Here is a 21,682-nt window from a genome sequence, read left to right on the forward strand (position 1 = left end):
TTAAAAGTCTCTAATCATATTTCAGAGGACAGTTCTATCTATCTGTTCTATCTTTATATCTATCTATCTATTTATTCTATGTATCTTCCTCTTGAAAAGCATTGAGGAAGGAGGGAGGACCATGTGGAGGCAGTACAAGGATAGGAAGGAGTAGAAGCACTTAGTTACCATGAGCCTAAAAGTCGATGATGTCACACACAGGAAGCCAGATAACAGGGGATGATGCTGGGCTCTGGGCACCAAGGAAGGAAAATGTGTGCTCTCGCTGATGACAGGGTGCTTATATGACCAGAGGGTTGCCACAGGGTTTGATAGGGCAGGTGTGTTGGAGATGAATGAAGTGCAATGGTTATACAGCTGGTCATGAAAGGGTTGCCACAGGGTCTGATAGGGTAGTCGTGTTGGAGCTAAATCGCCAGACACTTCCGTATTTCTCTTCTACTTTATATAATCTCTGTTTATTTGTAGATTATTCTCCTGATTTTTTACTTTCCCTCAATTTCAGAACACCACAATGACCAGACACTTGCACACTTCTCTTCTGACGGGACACTCATTTTTCTTTTCTACTTTTCATGATATTTACCCAGTTGCAGACTTCTAACATACAGCTGGTCATGAAGGGTTGCCACAGGGATTGATAGGGTAGTCGTGTTGAAGCTAAATGACTTGCAATGGTTATACAGCTGGTCATGAAAGGGTTGCCACAGGGATCCAAAGTGAGACTGGAGTTATCATTATCCTGGACCTGGAAACAGTGCTCAGCAGGGAAAGACTCCGATGGTTTGGACATGTAAAGAGAGCAGGGGAGGATACAGTGCTGGGAGTTTTGGTGCGATCAGAGGTAGAAGAAAGGAGACCAGTTGGTAGACCTAGGAAAATGTGGAGAAGGTGTATACAGGAAGACTTGGCATTGATGGGATTGGATGAGCATCGGGCAGACGACAGAGTAGAATGGAGGAGAGCCATAAAGCGTCCAATCGAGTGAAAATGGATGTTAAATGAAATGATGATGATGATGATGATGACAGGAATTATTATTATCCTTATATATTTTGTACAGTAAAGGAAGGAGGTCAAAGGGATGAAAGAAAACCAAAAATAATGCAGAAAATGCCTGCTAATCACCACCCCTATAAAAATGAGTATATAAGAGTAAGGTAAGATAGAAGTTGGGTAAGGTATGACTCTCCCACTTTTCTCTTCTACCACTTATCATTTCCACTTATTCGCGGGTCTCTCTTCTAATTTTCTCGGCAGGACGCTTCCACCTTTCTACTTTTCATGATTTCTGTTTATCTGTAGATGTTTCTCCTATTTTTTGTACTTTTTATCATCATTTCCTCTTCTCTTCTAATGTTTGCGGCTTCTCTATGATTTCAGAACACGACGGTAACGATAGGAAATGAGACTTACATCAGCGACAGTCTGGCGGACAACCCGGACCGCCCTTACTACCAGACGGTGTACGGAAGCTTCATCCTCGTCATCCTCGCCACCTCGCTCATCAGGGGATTTGCTTTCACTAAGGTAATGGTTGTGTGTGTGTGTGTGTGTGTATTTACCTAGTTGTTGTTGTTGTGGTTTTACAGGGCCTTGGCTTACGCTCGTGTGGTCCCGTCTCCGTATCTGTATTTGTCCTTTGCACACTCCTCGCTGATACTACATCCTCACTTAGTCTGTTCCAAACCTCTATATTTCTTTGTGTGTGTGTGTGTGTGTGTGTGTGTGTGTGTGGAGTGTAAGTGTCAAGGGTTTAGGTTGATAGGAAGTGTGAATCTTAAGTGTTATACATTTTACTAAGCTTTCTTCTTTTTTTTTACTTCACTTTTCTTAACTTTTCTCTTGTTTTTTTTTATCCCTCCTTTTTGGTTCTTTCTTTTATTAAACTATTTTCTATTTTTTTTTTAGCTACTACTACTACTACTACTACTACTGCTACAATTGACCTCTTTTGATTCTTTTTATGGCTTTTTATTTTATTATTGTGAGTTGTCTCCTTTGTTGTAAAAAAAAAAAAACTACTTCTACACTGCTACTACTACTACTACTACTACTGCTACTACTACTGTTACTACCACTACTACTATTCCTTGTGCTTGTTTCCAGACCACTCTCAGAGCCTCAAGCCGGATGCATGACCAAGTCTTCCTGAAGGTTTTCTACAGCCCCATGAGCTTCTTCGACACGACTCCTTCAGGAAGAATCATCAACATCTTCTCCCGTGACATGGACGAAGGTAAAGCTCCTCAGTGTAGTGTGTTAGAATATTGTGCAGTGCTCCTAGACGTCAGTGTTGATATGAGAAACAAATATTCAGATTGGGATTACTGGAGGATTAGTGAAATGTCATCCAATGTTCCTAGGCATCAGTGTTGGTATGATTACAGTATTGGAGGTAATCTTTTTGTCAGCATAACAAACAGATATTCAAAGTGGAAATACTGGAAGATTACTGAAATGTCATCCAGTGTTCCCAGTCAGTGTTGGAATGATTACAGTATTGGAGGTAATCTTTTTGTCTTAGCATAACAAACAGATATTCAAAGTGGAATTACTGGAAGATTACTGAAATGTCATCCAGTGTTCCCAGTCAGTGTTGGAATGATTACAGTATTGGAGGTAATCTTTTTGTCTTAGTATAACAAACAGATATTCAAAGTGGAATTACTGGAAGATTACTGAAATGTCATCCAGTGTTCCCAGTCAGTGTTGGAATGATTACAGTGCTGGAGGTAATCTTTTTGTCTTAACATAACAAACAGATATTCAAAGTGGAATTACTGGAAGATTACTAAAATGTCATCCAATGTTCCCAGTCAGTGTTGGAATGATTACAGTATTGGAGGTAATCTTTTTGTCTTAGCATAACAAACAAATATTCAGTGTGGAATTATTGGAGCGTTCTGTTCTTGGCACCACAACTGCAGGCTCATATGGCGCTGAATTATTAGAAAGTTACTAGAATATCATCCAATGCTTCTAGATGTCAGTGTTGCTTTGATCACAAGACTACAGGTAATCATCTTGTATTAATAGATAAACAAGTATTCAAAGTCAAGTTATTACAAGATTATTCAGGATTATTTTCACTATTGATTTGGTTTTTATTTTGAGGCAATGAGGCTTTTTGCATTTGCCGTAAGTTGTACATTCATGAAGACCTCAACTTGGAACAAAAGGGGTATTATTATGAAGGTCTGTAATCATAGCCTCATACAACAATGATTCGGTTTAAAAAAAAAAAGAAGAAAAGAGAATTAATACACCTCTGAACCTGACACGCATCCAAGCATTTTTATCGAAGCCTGTGTTGCTTGTGACGGTAACACACACACACACACACACACACACACAAACACCAACACTACACAGACCTCCACAATGTTCAGCCACGTATATCCTAACCCTTTCTTATCCAGCTGATGTTCCACCTTGTATGTATGTATGAAGACTTGTTATTAGAACCCTCACCCTCCGCCAGGCTGCATTTCTCTGCACTGAAGTCCCCGTGTGCATGGCTCCCCACGTCCCTGTCTTGCACCGCTGTGGTAGAGACATATTTGGTTTGTGCATATGAGATGGCGTACTTTATTTTGTGTGTGGTAGCCTGCCCTTCACTCTGCCATGATGCAAGATAAGGAGGGGGAAGTTGAGAGATCTGTTTCCTTATATTTTCTCTATTTCCATGTTTTGCCGCCCTGTACTTCGCCACAGTGCAAGAAAAGGAGTGGTATTGAAAGCTGTGTTTCGATATGTTTTCCCATTTCTCCATCTCCTTTTATTATCCTCCTTGCTCCATCTCCTTTTATTATCCTCCTTGCTGCATCTCCTTTTATTATCCTCATTGCTCCATCTCCTTTTATTATCCTCATTGCCCCATCTCTATATATTTTTCCATAGCGCCATCTATGTATATTTCTCTTCTGGCCTCTCGTTCTGTCTTCTACCGTTGGATCAGCATCTAGCGGGTCATTTTATTCCTGTTTTTGTTCCGGTTACTGTGTTTTTCCCTTAAGCTGCCATCGCCGTTGCTATATAAAAAAAAAGCTCCATGAACTTTCCCCATAGCTCCATCACCTTATATTTTCCCCAGGCAGTATCACAGACCCTTCAAAGTAGCCCATGCCAGCCCAGGCCCGGCATATCTAGACAGGCACGTGGGGCTGAGTGGTATGTAACTCCGAGGTGGGATTTATGAAGTGGCGCCGAGTGAAAGCTTTGTTTGGGCTTCTGCTTCACTTCTCTTTACATGATTAAGTTTTCCTTCAGCCTAGTTTCAGTTTTCAAGTTTTAGTTTATTTTTAGTCTTCAGTTCAGCAGTTTAGTTTTCCAGCTTGAGCAGTTTCATCCCCCCACACGGATTTTACTGCTATGAGGCGTGTGATATACCCCCAACTTAATGCACTGCTGCTTTCTTGGATAGCATCAGTTACCATAGTCACCGTACACTGCACTGAACCAGAAGCCCTGCCCCTCTTCCATAGCCACGGGGGCTGATTGGCTGGCTGGAAGGAGGATGGAGTTTGAGGTCAATGTTACTATGGAGGTGAGGGAGGGGGTGGAGCTTCTGGACCAGTGTAGTGTATGATGAGTGTATGTGTGTGTGTGTGTGTGTGCTGTTTAGTGAGTGGTTAGGGAACTCGGCAAAGTAACAGAGGGGCTCTTGTACATAAGTTTTGTAAAGGTGCAGCTGTTCCTGTCATGTTCATTACATGTTAGGTTCAGTGTACTCTCGAGCTGCAGCATCATTTTAATTACAGTTGATGTTCGAGTTCCTATGACTCTGGAGATGTTCATCCAGAACATGTTCCTCATAGCCAGTGCATTGCTCTTCGTGTGCCTGGTATTCCCACACTTTTTGCCTGTCCTGGTTGTCTTGGCAGTCATTATGATGTTCATCAGAAACATATTCAGGTAGGTTTGATAACAGTGCTCACCCATATTGATAAAGACACTTTTGTCATTCTACAAGAATAATTTGTTAAAATAGTCTAGGAGAGTCTAAAACTTAAATAATAATTCATTAAATCATTGCATGAAACATTTACAAGCTGTGAAGTATTTCTCACATAGGATCCCAAAGCCATCTTTTGCGTGGTTGTGGTGAGACTTGCTCCCTGGAGGCAGGGAAGGGTTCTGGATGAGGTGTTTCTCTTGGTAATGGACGTACCTCGTGTGGGTACTCACTGCACGGGCCACGCAAGAGTTATCTGTTTGTGTGTCAAGCTAATACTCCTTGAGGCTCCTAAGCTACTTACATCTCCGCTCTGCTTCTTTTCTGACAACAAAGTGTTTCAGAATTGCTATTATTTGTTAGAGTATTCCCAGAATGCTGGCAGCCTTGATTGCTCTAATGATTGCTTTTTACAGGTTTTACATTTTGCATGAACCTCCATAACTCAGGCTTAATAATCTCAGTTGCCTCATTATTTAACTAACTGTCCTTATGATATGTTGCCTATTAATTTCTCTCACTAACATTCTAATGAGGAGTGAGTATGTTTAACTGTTTTAATTAGATGAAGGTATAAAAAAAACTCACCTCCAGTGTTTCATTTTCATTTTGCATTTCAACCTGGAAAAAAATGAATTCACGATCACTTGAGAGTTTATCAATTTTCTAAACTTGACAAAGAAGCTTCACATGTGTTTTGTTATTCAGTTCAGCAAAGCCCATAAAGAGTGTAGATATTCTTCACTATGTTGACAAGACAGAGAGCAAGTAGGGGCATAATGAAATGGTCTCGTGTTCCTCGGTGCTGTCCAGGATTGGGATTCGCGACTTTAAGAGGCTGGAGAATGTGTCCAGGTCACCACTGTACAGCCACATCAGCACGACTGTCAATGGCCTGCCCAGCATCAATGCCTATGGAAAACAAGAGCTGTTCACCAAAAAGTAATTATCCTTTGACATTGATGCAGTTTATTTATGTAATGCCTTTTGGCCACTTCTATTTTCTGTTGTTGGGAGCAGCAAGTAGTGGGATTTTTTTATACACTGTTTTTGTCGCCCTTGATCCGGCTCTCGATGTAAAAAAAAAAAAAAAAAAAGGTTCAATACACATGTTTGTTCTGTATGGTAATGGAGTTTATGATCTGTTCTATGCAGTTGGGTCTTGATTTCTTCATTCATCACTTCAAAGTCATGTTGATTTCCACCTTTTTATTATTTTTTATTTTTTACAGCAAAGGAGTCAGTTCAAGGGGATAAAAAAGGAAACAAATATGAAAAAAAAGCCGCTAGTCACTGCTCCTAAAAAGAGTTAGAGGAGTGGTCGAAAGATAGGTCAGTTTCGTTAGGAGAGGTGTCCTGATACCCACCTTGCTGCAGTGTGTGAAAAGGCTGCCGTGAATGTTCCTTTATATCTTATCTCTCCTTGTTGCAGGTTCTCAGTCTTCTTTGATGAAAACAGTTGTGCCTTTTACCTCTTCAACTGTGCAATGCGATGGCTGGCGGTTAGGTTGGATCTCCTGGCGCGTAAGTTGACTCAGGCACACGTCACTACTGCGGTAATGTTCCTTCATGCATCACAAGGCGTCCTTCAGTTGTGAGGGATATGATTGATAGACAGTCCACAAAAGCAGGTCAACAAGGATATGATTGATAGACAGTCCACAAAAGCAGGTCAACAGTTACTATGAATTCTGAAACATTGAATTACATCGATTGATAGACAGTCCACAAAAGCAGGTCAACAGTTACTATGAATTCTGAAACATTGAATTACATCAAGAATATTTCACTTCTGAGGGATATGATTGATAGACAGTCCACAAAAGCAGGTCAACAGTTACTATGAATTCTGAAACATTGAATTACATCAGGAATATTTCACTTCTGAGGGATATGATTGATAGACAGTCCACGAATATTTCTCTTGTGAGGGATATGATTGATAGACAGTCCACAAAATCAGATCAACAAGTGCTATGAATTTTGAAGCATTGAATTACATCAGGAATATTTCACTTCTGAGGGATATGATTGATAGACAGTCCACAAAATCAAATCAACAAGTGCTATGAATTTTGAAACATTGAATTACATCAGGAATATTTCTCTTGTGAGGGATATGATTGATAGACAGTCCACAAAAGCAGGTCAACAGTTACTATGAATTCTGAAACATTGAATTACATCAGGAATATTTCACTTCTGAGGGATATGATTGATAGACAGTCCACAAAATCAGATCAACAAGTGCTATGAATTTTGAAACATTGAATTACATCAGGAATATTTCATGGAGTCAGTTTCCATTTGAAGATATGCAAGTAGTTTTTAGATTGTCGAGGAATTCCACAACATAAACATTCTCAGGGACAAGTTAAGTAAATTAACTTATACATACTATTTTTTTCAGTGTGTGTGACAACCTCCACCGCCATGCTTGCACTATTCCTGCGAGGGACTGTGGACGCCTCATTTGCTGGCCTGGCCTTGGCGTACGCGGCCCAGCTGAGCGGCATCTTTCAGTACACTGTGAGGCTCAGCACCGAGACGGAGGCAAGATTCACTTCAGTTCAGAGGCTTCACGACTGCTCAAAGGTACGGATTATTTTACCACTTCTGAAAACACTTCGGACTTCAGTTCTAAATTCGTCATTTAATACTGAAATGTGACACCAATAACTTCTTGTCAGGGGGAGGATTTAGTCCTGGCCGTGTGACTTGTGAATTAGGAAGGCCACCACTTTAATGCTGTTCCCTAAGAGACTGGCCCAGCGTGTTATTTTGGGGACTTTCTACATTGGGGTGGTCACTACACTTCTTCTGTTACCCTTTAGACTCCCCTTTTCAGCTCCTTGTCCTGGTAATGGGGAAGGAGATAACTCGATCACGATAATGGATGATATTTAATGTATCCCCAGGTCTTGGCCTCTGAAGCGCCGCCCATCATTGAGTCCAACCGCCCAGACGCCTCGTGGCCCAAACATGGACGCATCAGTTTCAAGAAGGTGCAGATGAAGTACCGCCACGACACGCCGCTGGTTCTCAAGGGCATCACTTTCCACATCGACTCCATGGAAAAAATTGGTTTGTGAATTACATATTTATTTATTTATTTATTTTTTACATCAAAGGTCACAGCTCAAGGGCAACAAAAAGAGTACAAAAAAAAGTCCGCTACTCGCCGCTCCCATAAAAGATAGAAGATTAGCCAAAAAAGAGGTCAATTTCGGGTGGAGAGGTATGCTTGACGCTTCCTATTTCTATCCTTTTGTTGATGTGTGTGGGATGTGATTAGCAGCTCATCTCTGGCACCATGATTGTCACCTATCTTGTTTTCCTTCCTCTCTTTCTCCTTATCCTCCTGTTTCTGTTGTTTTATTTCTGTATGCGGAATGTGGTTAGTATCCCTTTTGTGGTACCCTGATCTTACTCTCTCGCCTCCTTCTCTTTCTCCTTTCCTTTCTCCTTCTCCTTCTGACACATCCTCTCGCTGTTGTTTTATTACTGCCATTTCGGTTTCCTTCTCCTTTTCCTTCTTTCTTCCTTCTTTCCTTCTTCTTCTTTTTCTCTTTCTCCTTTCCTTCTGCTACTTCTCCTCTTTCTTCTTCTTCTTCTCCTTCTCCTTCTTCATCAACATCTTCTTTTTCTCCTTCTCCTTCTCCATCAACATCTACTTCACCTCTTTCTCCTTCTCCTTCTCCAACAATAGCTCCTCCTCCTTCTCCTCTTTACCCCTTCTCTAAATTTTAACTATGGATAAGCACCAGACAGGGCGACAAACTTAACATCACTTCAAACCAACATTTTAAGAGAGAAACACTACTGAAAGACCAAAGTTCATCATGTTTAGTTCTTGTTTACATTCTGCATTTATCCTTATTACCCTCGAGCTTCTTCCTCTACTGTTAAAAAGAAAAATGGACTAGTGTAGAAAGACCCTCAGTAACCCTTCTTCTTAAACGTTCACTAATAATATAAACATGATAAACTTGAGTATTAAAGTAACGTTCTTCTACTTCCTCTTTGTCATTACAGGCGTGGTTGGGAGAACAGGGTCCGGCAAGTCATCTCTGGGAACGGCTCTCTTCAGGCTGGTAGAACTCTCCGCCGGCTATATCCGCATTGACGGCATCGACATATCCACTGTGGGGCTTGAGGACCTCCGCTCTCGGCTCTCCATCATCCCCCAGGACCCGGTACTCTTTATTGGGACAGTCAGGTGAGTCTCTGTCCCTGAAGTGATTTGGTCAGGTTTTGTTAGATTAGATTATCATTTGTTTCACGTTTTTTTATTTATTTATTTATTTTTACAACAAAGGAGACGGTTCAAGGGCAACAAAAAGGGTGTAGAAAAAAAAAAGCCCGCTACTCACCGCTCCCACAACAGACGAAAGTAGAGTGACCAAAAGAGAGGTCAATTTGCCTAGTAATACATTTTTTTTTGTTGATTTACGGCCTCATTCTGATTATTATGTCAGGAAAATCTTTGTCACATTGTTTTTTGTTCTTAATTCATTGTTATATCTCGGCTCAAGTTTCCAAAATACCTCTTTATTTGGCGAATAGTCTTAGGACAACTACAAAATATACAAATCTCACCCCTTCACATTGTATTATCAGTTACAACTTTTAGTACTTAATGATGTATAATTAGCTTATCATGCACTACATTTATCTGCAGAATATTTTAAGGCAGTTGTAAGACATTTTCCTATCAATTCTAACAGTAACAATTCATCCATATTTTTTTATTTTTTTTATTTTTTATTTTTTTTACAGCAAAGGAGACAGTTCAAGGGCATAAAAAAAGGAAAACAATAATAAAAAAGCCCGCTACTTACTGCTCCTAAAAAGAGTACAGAGGAGTGGCCGAAAGAGAGGTCAATTTCGGGAGGAGACGTGTCCTGATATTTTCTCAAGACAGGTACAGCTTGTGAGTAACGATTCATCCACACTTTCTGAAACAGGTACAACTTGGACCCCTTTGAGAGCCACACTGATGAGGAGATCTGGCTGGCGCTGGAGCAGACCTACATGAAGGACCGCATCAGCACCCTGGAGCTGGGTCTGTCCTCGCCGGTGGTGGAGAACGGGGAAAACTTCTCTGTTGGGGAGCGCCAACTGCTGTGTATGGCCAGAGTCCTCCTCAGGAACTCAAAGGTAAGTTTTTTATTTTCTTTATTTCTTTCTTTTTTTCAGTAAAGGAAGCAGCTCAAGGGCAAAAAATAAAAAATAAAAACAATTCAGAAAAAACAACTAATCACTACTTCCATAAACAAGGACCTAAAAAAAAAAAAAAAACAACTAATCAGTACCCCCATAAAAAGGAAGCAGGTCAAGGGCAAAAAATAAAATAAAAAACAATTCAGAAAAAAAACCTAATCACTACCCTGATAAAAAAAAGAGTAAAGAAGAGTATCAACAAGAGAGGCCAAGTTCAGGAGAGGTGACTTGACAATATCTCATGTGTTGCTGATCGGCCCTCGAGAGCCTACAGTGACGTGCTGGCAATCAAGGGCCCATATTCTGTAACATTCCATGACACACACATGTAAGGTAAGGTAAGACTTTTGTACAGGTTGTTGTGGGGCTTCCATGGGTTTTATGAGCCAAGTGATGAAGGGGCTGTTACACTGGGCAAATTTTCCGTGGATCTTCAGTTGAATCACGATTTCCGCTGGCGTGGTTTTCATATTTCTGTGGTTTTCTGACACGTTCAGGATCTTCCAAAGCTACGGTAGATTTCACCAAAGGACGACGGTATTACTCACCATCATCATCATCAGCAATAACAAGAAACAAATGAGAACCACACTAGCGGAAATCGTGGTTTGACTGAAGATCCATGGAAAATTTGCCCAGTGTAATAACCTCTTAAGTTTGACAAGGCTTTTGCATCATTTGAACCTGATTAATCTCATTTGTGGCCTTTGTAAATAATTGTTGAGAGCCAAAAGTATCTGAGAATATGGACCCAGTTTGAGAAGACATTAGCTTGAGGTTAGGATGCCAAACTATTGCTGCTCCAAGTGAATCACGCGGCAATGTTCTCCCTTCAGATATTGTTCCTTGACGAGGCTACAGCAGCGATAGACACAGAGACCGACAACAAGATTCAGCAGACCTTGAAAAACGCATTTAAGCAGTGTACGATGATCACAATTGCGCATCGGTAGGTTGTCAGTTTTGTTTTGTGATGTGAAAATGCAGCATGAAGTAGATGTAGAATTTGAGGCAGCATACTAGTTCTGTTTGACTGATATAATGTCTCAGGCTACAATTTCCTCTTTGAAAATTAAAATCCATTGGTCAGTATTTCTCAGCCTCCCCACTAGAGCACCCCGGTAATAGGGCTTTCAGAATGTTTACTTGAATACAGTGGCTTACAGGAAACAGTTTTACACATTCCACACAGATGAATATTATGTTCTTGAAGACTGCTGCAGTAGTGAACTTTTTTATTTGTATTTTCCTCTCCAGACTGAACACGGTGATGTCGTGCTCAAGAATCATGGTGCTGGATGACGGGAAGGTGACAGAGTTTGACACGCCCAGAACTCTCCTCGCCAACCCTGACTCGATGTTCGCCAAGATGGTTGCCAAATCAGAAGCTTCCTTCATAACATAAACCTTGGCCGTGGAGGGAGATTACAGATTATATGCTGATAGATCCAAGTTTTTGTTGTTTTCTTCCCCTCCTTTGACGCTCATAGTGCTCCTCTAGAATGGGAGATATATAACAGAGACAGAGAATGGAAATGATGCAAGTAATCTAGACTGAAATGGGATGTGAAATGAATGAAGATGTTAACCTGTCCGCTGCGATTGGAACGACTTTGGCTTTCACTGGTAACCTGATAACATGGTCTTTCTCTGCCTCTGTGGTGGATAGTGGAGTGTCTCCCACGTGGTATTAGTATGCTGGATATCCCCTCCCAAGCTGCAGGACTTCACATGTTTCTTCACTGAATTGTAGAAAACACTGATCCATTCCTGTAGCTTGGTGATGTCTTCTGGTAGGAAATTCGCAGTCGACGGGTTAAAAGAAGAACGAGGAGAGGGAATGAATGGTATTGCTGCAAAGACAGGGTGGGGGACGAAGACGATAGTGGCTGTGAAAGATGACTGAGATTGTGGAGTGAAAAATGAGGAGAATGACAAAGTATGCTATTTATTGTATCATTCCTTTTTTTCCATTACAAGGGGTGATGATAATATGGCCTGACTTTCAATGGGTCATCTGTAGGGTCAAGCTCATGTTTCATCTACCCAACATTCATATGATTGTATGGGACAGCGATCGTATGGGTGGCAATTGTAGGACGGCTAATTGTTGGAATGAGGAGTGAAGGGATCTTGATTGTAGGGACAGCAATTGTATGGGTAGCGATTGTAGGAAGGCTGATTGTAGGAAGATTAGTTGTAGGGATTGTGATTGAAGAGGCAGCGATCGTATGGGTGCAGGAAGGCTGATTGTTGGAATGATGAGTGAAGGGATCTTGATTGTCAGGCTAGCGATTGTAGGGGGCCAGATTGTAGGGTTGCAGAGGGAAGGGGTCTTGATTGTAGGGGCCCCAATTGTAGAGACGGTGAGGCTTCTGCAACACCCCACAAAATATAACACCAAAATAGAGCATCATATTTTATTGGTGGGAACATCGTCTCCCTCCCTCCCTTCCTCCCTTCATGACGCCTAGATGCCAAAGCAGATGTACTTGAGGTGTGTGTACTCGTCAAGGCCGTGCTTGGAGCCCTCCTTGCCCAGGCCTGATGTCTTGACACCCCCGAACGGCGCCTCGCAAGTGGATATCATCGGCTCGTTCACGCCCACCATGCCCACCTCCAGCGCCTCAGCCACGCGCCACACCTGACTCACATCGTTGGAGTAGAAGTAACCTGTCGAGGGAAATTGATCATTCAGTCCACCCTCCATTTAACCACCGTTGCCGGATTGTCGTACTCAGCCGCTTATATTTCCCGACTTCCTACCCCAAAACTATCTTCTGGGCTCCAATAACGAAACTCATTTATAGTTAGCGTTAAAAGAGTTAGATCCTGATGTCTCTTGGCAATAGTTAGGCATCAGAAACCAGTAAATACTATGCTCTGAGTATGATAATCAGTCCACTTTCCATTTGACGCGAGATATGTACTGTACCAAAGAAATTTATGTTTTTGTGAGGTTATTGGCATTTTCCATGAGTAGTTTTATAAGCTTAGTGGTGGTTTGACAAGGCTTTTTTTTTTTTACAGCAGAGGAGTTAGCTCAAGGGCATGAAAAAAGGAAACAAATGTGAAAAAAAAGCCTGCTACTTAATTACACCATGAATGTGACAAATATCCGTGGGAACTTGATTAATCTCCTTCGTGGGTCTTTGGAAATACTTGTGAGAGCCAAAACTGCCCAAGAACATGAACTTAAGTCTTGCACCCACCTGCCAGTCCTCTGTCAGTCGTGTTGGCCAGCCTGATCACTTCCTCCTCAGTCTGGAACTTGATGATGGCAGCGACTGGGCCGAAGATCTCGTTAGTCGCCACGGGCATGTCCATGGTGACCCCTGTGAGCAGCGTGGGGGTGTAGAAGAGCCCGCCAGCTGTCAGGCCGCCTCGTACTGTCTTAGCTCCAGCCTTTACAGAGTCGTTTACCATCTTAACGAGCTGCGGCCGAATGAGAGAAGGTTATTCACTGCAAGGTTATTTACTGAAAGGTTATAATACACTACAATGCATTCAGAAGAGCTACAGAGGGAGAGGTGGAACGGAGGAGACCAACTGGAAGACCGAGGAGATGGCGTGTGGAGGAAGACATAGAAGGATGAACATTAGGGAGAAGAGTTGTGGAGGTGGAGGTAGAAGGGAGGAGACCATCTGGAAGACCGAAGAGACGGTGTGTGGAGGAAAACTGTAACCATACCCAAAGAAAAACAGGATATTTTCTGCTTCCAAACCCAAGGAAAGAGAGGTTATTTCCTGCCTTCATGCCCAAAGAAAAACAGCTCCTTCACTGCAACCATACCCAAAGAAAAAAAGGATATTCTCTGCTTCTAGACCCAAAGAAAGAGAGGCTATTTACTGCTTCCATACCCAAAGAAACCAAAGCTCCTTCGCTGCATCCATACCCAAAGAAAAACAGGGTATTCTCTGCTTCCAAACCCAAGGAAAGAAAGCCCATTCCCTCCACCATACCCGTGCCATATGACCCTGCAGTTGTGGCGCCAAGAACAGAATGCCCACTCCGCCATACCCAGAGTGTTGAGCCCATGGTCCGTCTTCTTTGTCGCCAAAAAAATCTATAAAACGTGTCCATTACTCACGCGATCGAACTGACGCTTGTTGATAATGGGCCCCTGGTTGATGCCCTTGTCCAGTCCACAGCCGGTCTTCAGCTCGGCGTCCATGGCGGCAGCGTAGCGAGACACAAACTCGTCGTGGATTGACTCATGCACGAAGATGCGGTTGGCCGTCACGCAGGTCTGTTAAAGGGTGCAGGACGTCACCATTTTAGACCAAGCGTGACATTAGGATATATTTACAGTTGTGTGTCTCTGTGTTAAATGAGTTACCTGGCCAGTGTTGCGGAACTTTGCGGCCATTAGACCCTCGACGGCACGTGTGAGTTCAGCCGAGGGGAAGACGATGAAGGGTGCGTCGCCTCCAAGTTCCAGGGACAGCTTCTTGATGGATGGGCCGCACCGGGAGTACAGCCACTGGGGGAGAGAGGGAGTGAGGTGCTGGCAGTGTGTCTCTACCCACGATTGATAACATTTCTTAGTATTACTGAATTCTTTATAAGGGAGCAGTGTGTTGAATTTTTATGATGTTATTCAAATGAGATCCATGCAGTGTCTCTCTACCTATGATCGAGGACTTATTTCTTAGCATTACTGAATTCTTTATAAGGGAGCAGTGTGTTGAATTTTTTTTATGGCTTTGTTTTGTTTTTGCCCCACTTCCTTGCCATAAAAAAAGCTTCATAGTACATTAGTTCATTATCCCAGAGTTGTATTTTTTTAGCATCTTTTACTGTACACTTTTTGAGGGAGTAGTTTGTTGGATTTTAAGGTTTTGTGTTGCTTTGCTTCCTTGCCATAAAAAAGCCTCATAGCACCTTCGTTCATTGTTCCAGAGTTGTATTTTTTTTAGCATCATCTAATGTACACTTTTTTGAGGGAGTACTGTGTTGAATTTTAAGGTTTTGTGTTGCTTCTCATCTACTTCCTTTGCCATAAAAAAAAGCATTATAGTACCACAGTTATTTGTTCCAGAGTTGTATTTTTTTTAGCATCATCTGCTGTACACTTTTTTGAGGGAGCAGTGTGTTGAATTTTAAGCTTTTGTGTTGCTTCTCATCTACTTCCTTTGCCATAAAAAAAGCAACATAGTACCACAGTTATTTGTTCCAGAGTTGTATTTTTTTTAGCATCATCTAATGTACACTTTTTGAGGGAGTAGTGTGTTGAATTTTAAGGTTTTGTGTTGCTTCTCATCTACTTCCTTTGCCATAAAAAAGCCTCACATTATCTTAGTTCATTGTTCCAGAGTTGTATTTCTTTGGCGTCTTCTACTGTACACTTTTTGAACGAGTAGTGTGTTGAAATTTAAGGTTTTGTGTTGCTTCTCATCTTCCTTTGCCATAAAAAAAAGCATCATAGTACCTCAGTTATTTGTTCCAGAGATGTATTTTATTTCTATATCTTTTACCAGTGTTTATAGCCATATTTTACTAATGTTCATATAGGGCTGCTGGTTATTAAGGGGTTATAATTTATGAGTACGACCACAATGAACCACAATGAAAAACAGAGAGCTCTCATGTCTTACTAAACAAAGCACACTACAACAACATGCCTAATAACCGTCTCATATCTTAGTAAAAAACACGCCTTATAGTCTCTGCCCTCACCTGGCCGACAGCAGTGGAGCCAGTGAAGGAGAGGGCCTGGACGCGAGGGGAGTCACACAGGGCCGCCCCGACCTCCTGCACCCTCTCCCTGGAACACGGCACCACGTTCACCGCCCCGGCTGGCACGCCCGCCCTCTCACACGCCTGCAGGTAAAGGTGAGATCTCATTAGTCGTTGCTGGAGTGGGTTTGGGCTTGTGGTAAATGTGTTGTGTTGCCCTGTTTCTGTGTCTTGTCTTATGTTATTTGGTTCATTAGAGTTTTGTATATACGGTAAACCATCGATATAATGGATTAATTGGGGGGCGTTTAGTCCGTTAATTTTTAAAATTTAATGTTTTTACTAAGGTACACATCACCTGTGAGAAAATGGTGATCCTCTGATAATATCTTAGAACATGGCAGACGCTCCCCTTAAAGCCGAAAATCCGTTATAAGAATAAGAGAGAGCATTCATTACTTTAGCATTACTATGAAATGTGTAACAATAAAAATAAATAAAAAGCAGGAGTATGAAAAGTAAAAATAAGACATAAACAATTCCTTCAAGGGGTTGACTCTTAGTATTGTACCTTGACAGGGAAGTGTGAGAAAGGAGAGCATTCACTACCTTGGCACTACAATGAACAATTAAAAGAAACAGTGACAGCAAAGTAAAAATAAAAAAATAAAAAATTCCTTAAGGGTGTTGACTCCTATAGTATCCAGCAAAAAGGGGACAATGTTTAAGGGAAGACGAAGAGGAAGGTGGTGAGGGAGATATATGGTATGGCCGTTAGTATTGTTTCTTTGGGCAGGGACGAGTGACCAAGGAGACCAAGAGCGAGCGTCCGTCTGTTAAATTACCTTAGCAAAGAGCAGGGCGGTGAGTGGCGTGTCCTCAGCCGGCTTGACGACACAGGTGCAGCCGGCAGCGAGGGCAGCGGCAACCTTGCGTCCAATCATACCGATGGGAAAGTTCCACTGCAAGAAAGGAAGAAGTGAGGTGAGCAACTTGTGAATGTCTGTTTTTCTCTGATCTATTTACTACGTACTTGCTTTTTTTTATTACGTATTACTTATTATGCATTGTTGATTCCCTATTTAGTCTAAGTTAAGGGGTACTGGCAGGGAAAGAGAGAGAAAGAAAGTAGATCATCGAGAGTGGAAAACAAGAAGCAACAGGAAAGGATGTCAGATAGAAAATAGCTGTTAAATGGTGATAAACAGGTTAGAGAGAGAGAGAGAGAGAGAGAGAGAGAGAGAGAGAGAGAGAGAGAGAGAGAGCTGTCGCTGAGTAAGAAAAGTATTATCGAAAGAAGCGTAACGGGAAAGGATGACAGGAAGAAGATGGCTGTCAAACGGTGATGCTAAGTTGTAAAGGGAAGAGGAAGAGAAAGATCAGAAGCGATAGAAGAGATAAAGATGGAGAGAAGAGAATAGATAGGGAGAAGAGATAGAAAAGATAGAATAGAAGATCGAGAATAGAAGACAGAGAGGGAAGAGAGAAGATAAGAGACAGACGTTATTGTGCGGTTATAAAAGCAAGTCTGATAAGCGATCTAGTGACCCTTGTCCCCTACCCGTGACACTGTGGGAAAAGTTTGCTCAGAATGAAACACCTGGAGAAGATTCCGAGAAGATTGTTGAGTTAAGTGATTTTAATGCTGTTTGTCTGTTCTTAATAACTCGTTAAATTCATTCCCCGTTAAAATCTTCGTTGTGCATTCAAACTCTACTCTGGACGAAATTTTGTATGCTAGCTACTTTGCCTATGTCTGAGTGCTTTTCGTATTCGTGGCGTAGATAAAGCCTTGCCAAGTTATCACAAGGCTCAGAAAACTACCATGGATATACACATACACACCACCACAACCTCTACGATAAGGAAATAAATCGGGTTTTAATGAATGTTTTTAGGTTCATGATACAGAGGAAGAGCCAAACTACCACCAGGGTTATAAAACTACCCCTGGAAATGCACAAAACTCCTACGAAAGTCTAATATACGTGAGCTATTTATTGTTATATTTTTTTTTACAGCATAGGAGACAGTTCAAAGGCATAAAAAAGAAAAGAATATAATGAAAATAATAAAAAAAAGCCCGCTACTTACTGCTCCTAAAGAGATAGAAGAGAAAGGAGAAGAAAGAGGTTAGGAAGAGAGACAAAGGGCGCCGAAATGTTAACTTACCGAGAAGGGGAAGAAAGAGGATGGGAAGAGAGATAGAGGGCGCCGAAATGTTAACTTACCGAGAAGGGGAAGAAAGAGGATGGGAAGAGGAACAGAGGGCGCCGAAATGTTAACTTACCGAGAAGGGGAAGAAAGAGGATGGGAAGAGGAACAGAGGGCGCCGAAATGTTAACTTACCGAGAAGGGGAAGAAAGAGGATGGGAAGAGAGACAGAGGGCGCCGAAATGTTAACTTACCGAGAAGGGGAAGAAAGAGGGTGGGAAGAGGGAACAGAGGGCGCCGAAATGCCAACTTACCGAGAAGGGGAAGAAAGAGGATGGGAAGAGAGACAGAGGGCGCCGAAATGTTAACTTACTGGTGTTATGAGCGCGGCCACTCCCACGGGCTGCCTTATGGTGATCATCCGCTTGGAGGAGACGGGACTGGGAATGGTTTCGCCGTACTGCCTCCGCGACTCTTCTGCGAACCACTCGAAGAAGGACGCCGCGAACCCAACCTCCCCGGCAGCCTCCGCGAACGGCTTGCCCTGCGGAGGAGAGCGAGGGGATAGAGAAAAGGTAGAAAGAAGAGAAATTGTGGAGAAGAGAAATAAGAGAGTGGATAGACATAGAAAGAGGAGATAAGAGAAAAGACTGAACAGAAGATCGAAAATAGAAAAGGGAAGGAAAGGAACGAGAAGGACGGAAAGGAGAGGAAGGGAAGAAGAAAAGAGAAGGGAAGGAAAGAAAGGAAGGGAGAGGACATATAGAAGAGATAGAAGATAGAGATGGAAGAGGTAGAGGGATAGAAGGGATAGAAGAGGAGACACATAGGACCCCCCCCCCCCCCACACACACACGCACACACATACGTCAAAGTGTTTAGCATATCCCCTGTGGTTTTCATTTTTCACGACACGACTTTTTTTCCCCTCCCTGTACACACCAATTTAACCCTCCATCACTACTTCCTCCCTGCAGCTTCCGTACTTGCATTCTCCCTGCTGATGGACACGACTTTTTTTCCCTCATGTACACACCAACCCTCCATCACTGCTTCCCCCCTGCAGCTTCCGTACTTACATTCTCCCTGCTGAGGATGGTGGCGATGTACTCCTTGTCCTGCAGTAGGCAATCCCGCACCTTCAGTAGGATTGCGGCGCGCTCCTTCACCTCCCGCCGCCTCCATGCCTCGAACGCCGCCGCCGCCGCCTCTGTCGCAACACATTAATATTTCAATTCAATTCAATTCACATTAGGTCAGATGCAGCGTTGCCAAATTGTCGTACTCCGAACATTGTATTTATTGTTTTTTTAGGCGCCAAGACTGTCGTAACCACACAAACAACGATAGAAAATTAAAGTCATCGTTGAAACTCCTAAATACTGATGGTTTTCGTTTTTTTTTTCTGTAGTTATCAACCAGAATCTACGAAAATGCAATGCGCTGAGTACGATAATTTGGCATCGCTGGTCACACGTGTAGGGTCAGACTGGTTCTTCCTCCTCGCCTCTACACCTGACTTGAGGGACATTAACTTAAGGTCACTCACCCCTACAAGGAATCATATTACACCATAGCATCGTTCTCCCTCCCTTCCCTCTTACCGATAGCGGCGTTGACATCCTCCACGGTACAGTCCGCTACCTTCGCTATCTCGTCCCCTGTGGCTGGGTCCATGACGGGGAAGGTGCCGCCCCGCCCCATCACCCACTTGCCACCCACCCACGCCCGTGTCACCAACTGCTGGCTCATGGCGTTTGTTGTCTTGGTGACGGACGATTCGTGGTGACTGCTCTTGGGCGAAGGTCACTCGGTTGGTCGGGTTGGTTGGGTGGTTTGTCTTCGTTTTCCTTCTTTCCCGGTGGTGTCCTTGGTGGAGTAGAGATAAATAGCCTTGTTAGGTTTTGACGTATGAGTTTATAAGCGTGTCCTTGCCCTTGGCCTTACGAGTATATAAGCGTGTCCTTGCCCTTGGTCTTACGAGTATATAAGCGTGTCCTTGCCCTTGGTCTTACGAGTATATAAGCGTGTCCTTGCCCTTGGTCTTACGAGTATATAAGCGTGTCCCTGCCCTTGGCCTTACGGGTATACAAGCATGTCCCTTCCCATGACTCTACATAGGGTACCAGTGCAATCGTGTGCCGTACTCAGCTAACGGTTAGGCTAATAGGTGACTCAGACTTGGACCCTTCGTTGCGTAATGGTGTGAAGGCTGCAGAAACGTGTGTGTGTGTGTGTGTGTGTGTGTGTGTATTTAAACCATCACGGCTTATCCTTACATTAATAAAGATAACAAGAATACGAATAAGGGAGCGGAGAAAAGAAACAAAAAGAAGACGGAAAGGAAAATTTGATAATGATGATGCTGTTGATAATAATAATAAAAAATAAATAAAAAAGGAAAGGAAGACGAGAAAAAAAGTAAGAATCGCGTATTTTAAGAATCACCTAATTAATTCCTCACCTGGCTGCCTCTCCTACCTGCCCACCTTCCCCCTTCCCCACACCTTCCAGTTCACATACCTTACCCCACCTACCCACCTGTTAACCCTACCTACCTACCTATGCCAATCCACTTATCTACCTCACCTATTCCATGGCTAACATCTTACCTACCTGTTATTACCTGTACCCATTATCACCTGTACTCACAAGTTTACCTGTTTATCTTCTTATTGACCTTTGTTGTTGTTGTTGTTGTTGTTTTATCCTTTTTTCTTACTTCAGTCATTCCTTTTCTATCTTTCTTTCTATCTTCTGTCTCCTTTCTTTCTCCCTTTTTATCTTTCTTCCTTCCTTCCTTTCCCATCTCATTCCTCATTACTACTACTACTACTACTACTACTACTCTACGTATACTACTACTACTTTTACACACACACACACACACACACACACACACACACACACCAAACTTACCAAAACGAGGGAGCGAGTGAGTGAGTGACCGAGAGAGGGAAGGAGGGACAGGCCGGGGTCGTTTGGTCTTAGTTGTTATGAGACACCGTGGCTTACAGACCTCACCAATGCCCGGGGACTGACTGACTGATTCACGGGGCACACAGAGAGGGCAGTCCACTCGCTTAGACCGCCCCTTGCCCTGCCCTCCTCCCCTCTCCTCTCCCATCCTCGCCTCTTCATCTCCAGTCCATTATCTCAGGTCTCGTCACTATCTGGGCGAAGCAAGTCACGGTGAAGGTGTCTCAAGGTTTTGCCGCTGTTCACTAACATGCCTATAGCTGGTTATGTAAAGGATGGGTGTCTCGTGTGTTCCGTGTCTCTCGTGTTGTGTAAGGTGTGTGTGTGTGGATGAGGGGATTAAGGGAGTGAGTTAAGGTGATTGTAACTTGTATTGTGTTAGCTGTTTGGATGAGGGGATAAGACAAGAAGTTAGAGTGATTTATCTTGTTGTTGTGTGTGTGTGTGTGTGTGTGTGAAGGAAAGGCTTAGTTAGTCAGGGTGCTTGAATTTAATATGTTTTGTTTGTATTTGTATTTGTGTTTCGTGTTGTGTTAGCGGTTTGAATGAGGGAATAAAGGAAAAAGTTGAAGTGCTTGTAACTCGTATCTCGTATCATGTTTGGTGTGTGTGTGGCAGAGGTTGAGTTCAAGGAAGATTGGCAAAAAATACTTAATAATGAGGTACTGAATGAGTGCATGAATGGAATA

The 21,682-nt window shown here is 42.7% G+C and overlaps 2 protein-coding genes across 23 annotated transcripts in view; one reads left to right on the forward strand and one right to left on the reverse strand.

Annotated features, from left to right (window-relative positions):
* Positions 1 to 11,632, forward strand: part of LOC126999773 (ATP-binding cassette sub-family C member 5-like) — a 43,130-nt gene extending 31,498 nt beyond the window's left edge. For 20 of the 22 annotated variants that reach the window (XM_050862662.1, XM_050862647.1, XM_050862643.1 and 17 more), the window contains 11 exons: positions 1,384 to 1,530; positions 2,110 to 2,239; positions 4,764 to 4,917; positions 5,771 to 5,899; positions 6,390 to 6,481; positions 7,368 to 7,552; positions 7,876 to 8,041; positions 8,993 to 9,176; positions 9,925 to 10,117; positions 11,017 to 11,129; positions 11,438 to 11,632. In XM_050862662.1, coding sequence (XP_050718619.1) covers positions 1,384 to 1,530; positions 2,110 to 2,239; positions 4,764 to 4,917; positions 5,771 to 5,899; positions 6,390 to 6,481; positions 7,368 to 7,552; positions 7,876 to 8,041; positions 8,993 to 9,176; positions 9,925 to 10,117; positions 11,017 to 11,129; positions 11,438 to 11,585 — 1,641 coding nt within the window. In that variant the 3' untranslated portion in view covers positions 11,586 to 11,632. Of the gene's footprint in view, positions 1 to 1,383; positions 1,531 to 2,109; positions 2,240 to 4,763; positions 4,918 to 5,770; positions 5,900 to 6,389; positions 6,589 to 6,694; positions 6,865 to 7,367; positions 7,553 to 7,875; positions 8,042 to 8,992; positions 9,177 to 9,924; positions 10,118 to 11,016; positions 11,130 to 11,437 lie in introns of those variants that run through there. The other 2 variants (XM_050862664.1, XM_050862665.1) reach the window with 2 other exon arrangements.
* Positions 11,633 to 12,112: 480 nt separating this feature from the next.
* LOC126999774 (succinate-semialdehyde dehydrogenase, mitochondrial-like) lies at positions 12,113 to 21,098 on the reverse strand. Its single transcript, XM_050862667.1, has 10 exons — positions 20,934 to 21,098; positions 19,619 to 19,883; positions 19,094 to 19,224; positions 18,388 to 18,558; positions 16,706 to 16,822; positions 15,861 to 16,004; positions 14,521 to 14,664; positions 14,272 to 14,430; positions 13,393 to 13,615; positions 12,113 to 12,853 (listed from the first exon to the last, which is right to left on the reverse strand). Exons 2-10 carry the CDS (start codon positions 19,764 to 19,766, stop codon positions 12,651 to 12,653), a joined length of 1,440 nt encoding a protein of 479 aa, XP_050718624.1. The 5' UTR covers positions 19,767 to 19,883; positions 20,934 to 21,098; the 3' UTR covers positions 12,113 to 12,650.
* Positions 21,099 to 21,682: the final 584 nt, after the last annotated feature.

Source organism: Eriocheir sinensis, chromosome 17 (assembly GCF_024679095.1).
Source record: "Eriocheir sinensis breed Jianghai 21 chromosome 17, ASM2467909v1, whole genome shotgun sequence".
NCBI classification, from domain to species: Eukaryota; Metazoa; Arthropoda; class Malacostraca; order Decapoda; family Varunidae; genus Eriocheir; species Eriocheir sinensis.

What these genes read in the sequence shown, in the direction of transcription:
- LOC126999774 (XM_050862667.1), bottom strand. Translation starts at nt 19,766, where the DNA reads ATGAGCCAGCAGTTGGTGACACGGGCGTGGGTGGGTGGCAAGTGGGTG. An exon ending in GCTCCACTGCTGTCGGCCAG is followed by an intron (nt 14,665 to 15,860) that starts GTGAGGGCAGAG and finishes TCTCTCCCCCAG; the next exon opens with TGGCTGTACTCCCGGTGCGG. An exon ending in GACTGACAGAGGACTGGCAG is followed by an intron (nt 12,854 to 13,392) that starts GTGGGTGCAAGA and finishes TTCCCTCGACAG; the next exon opens with GTTACTTCTACTCCAACGAT.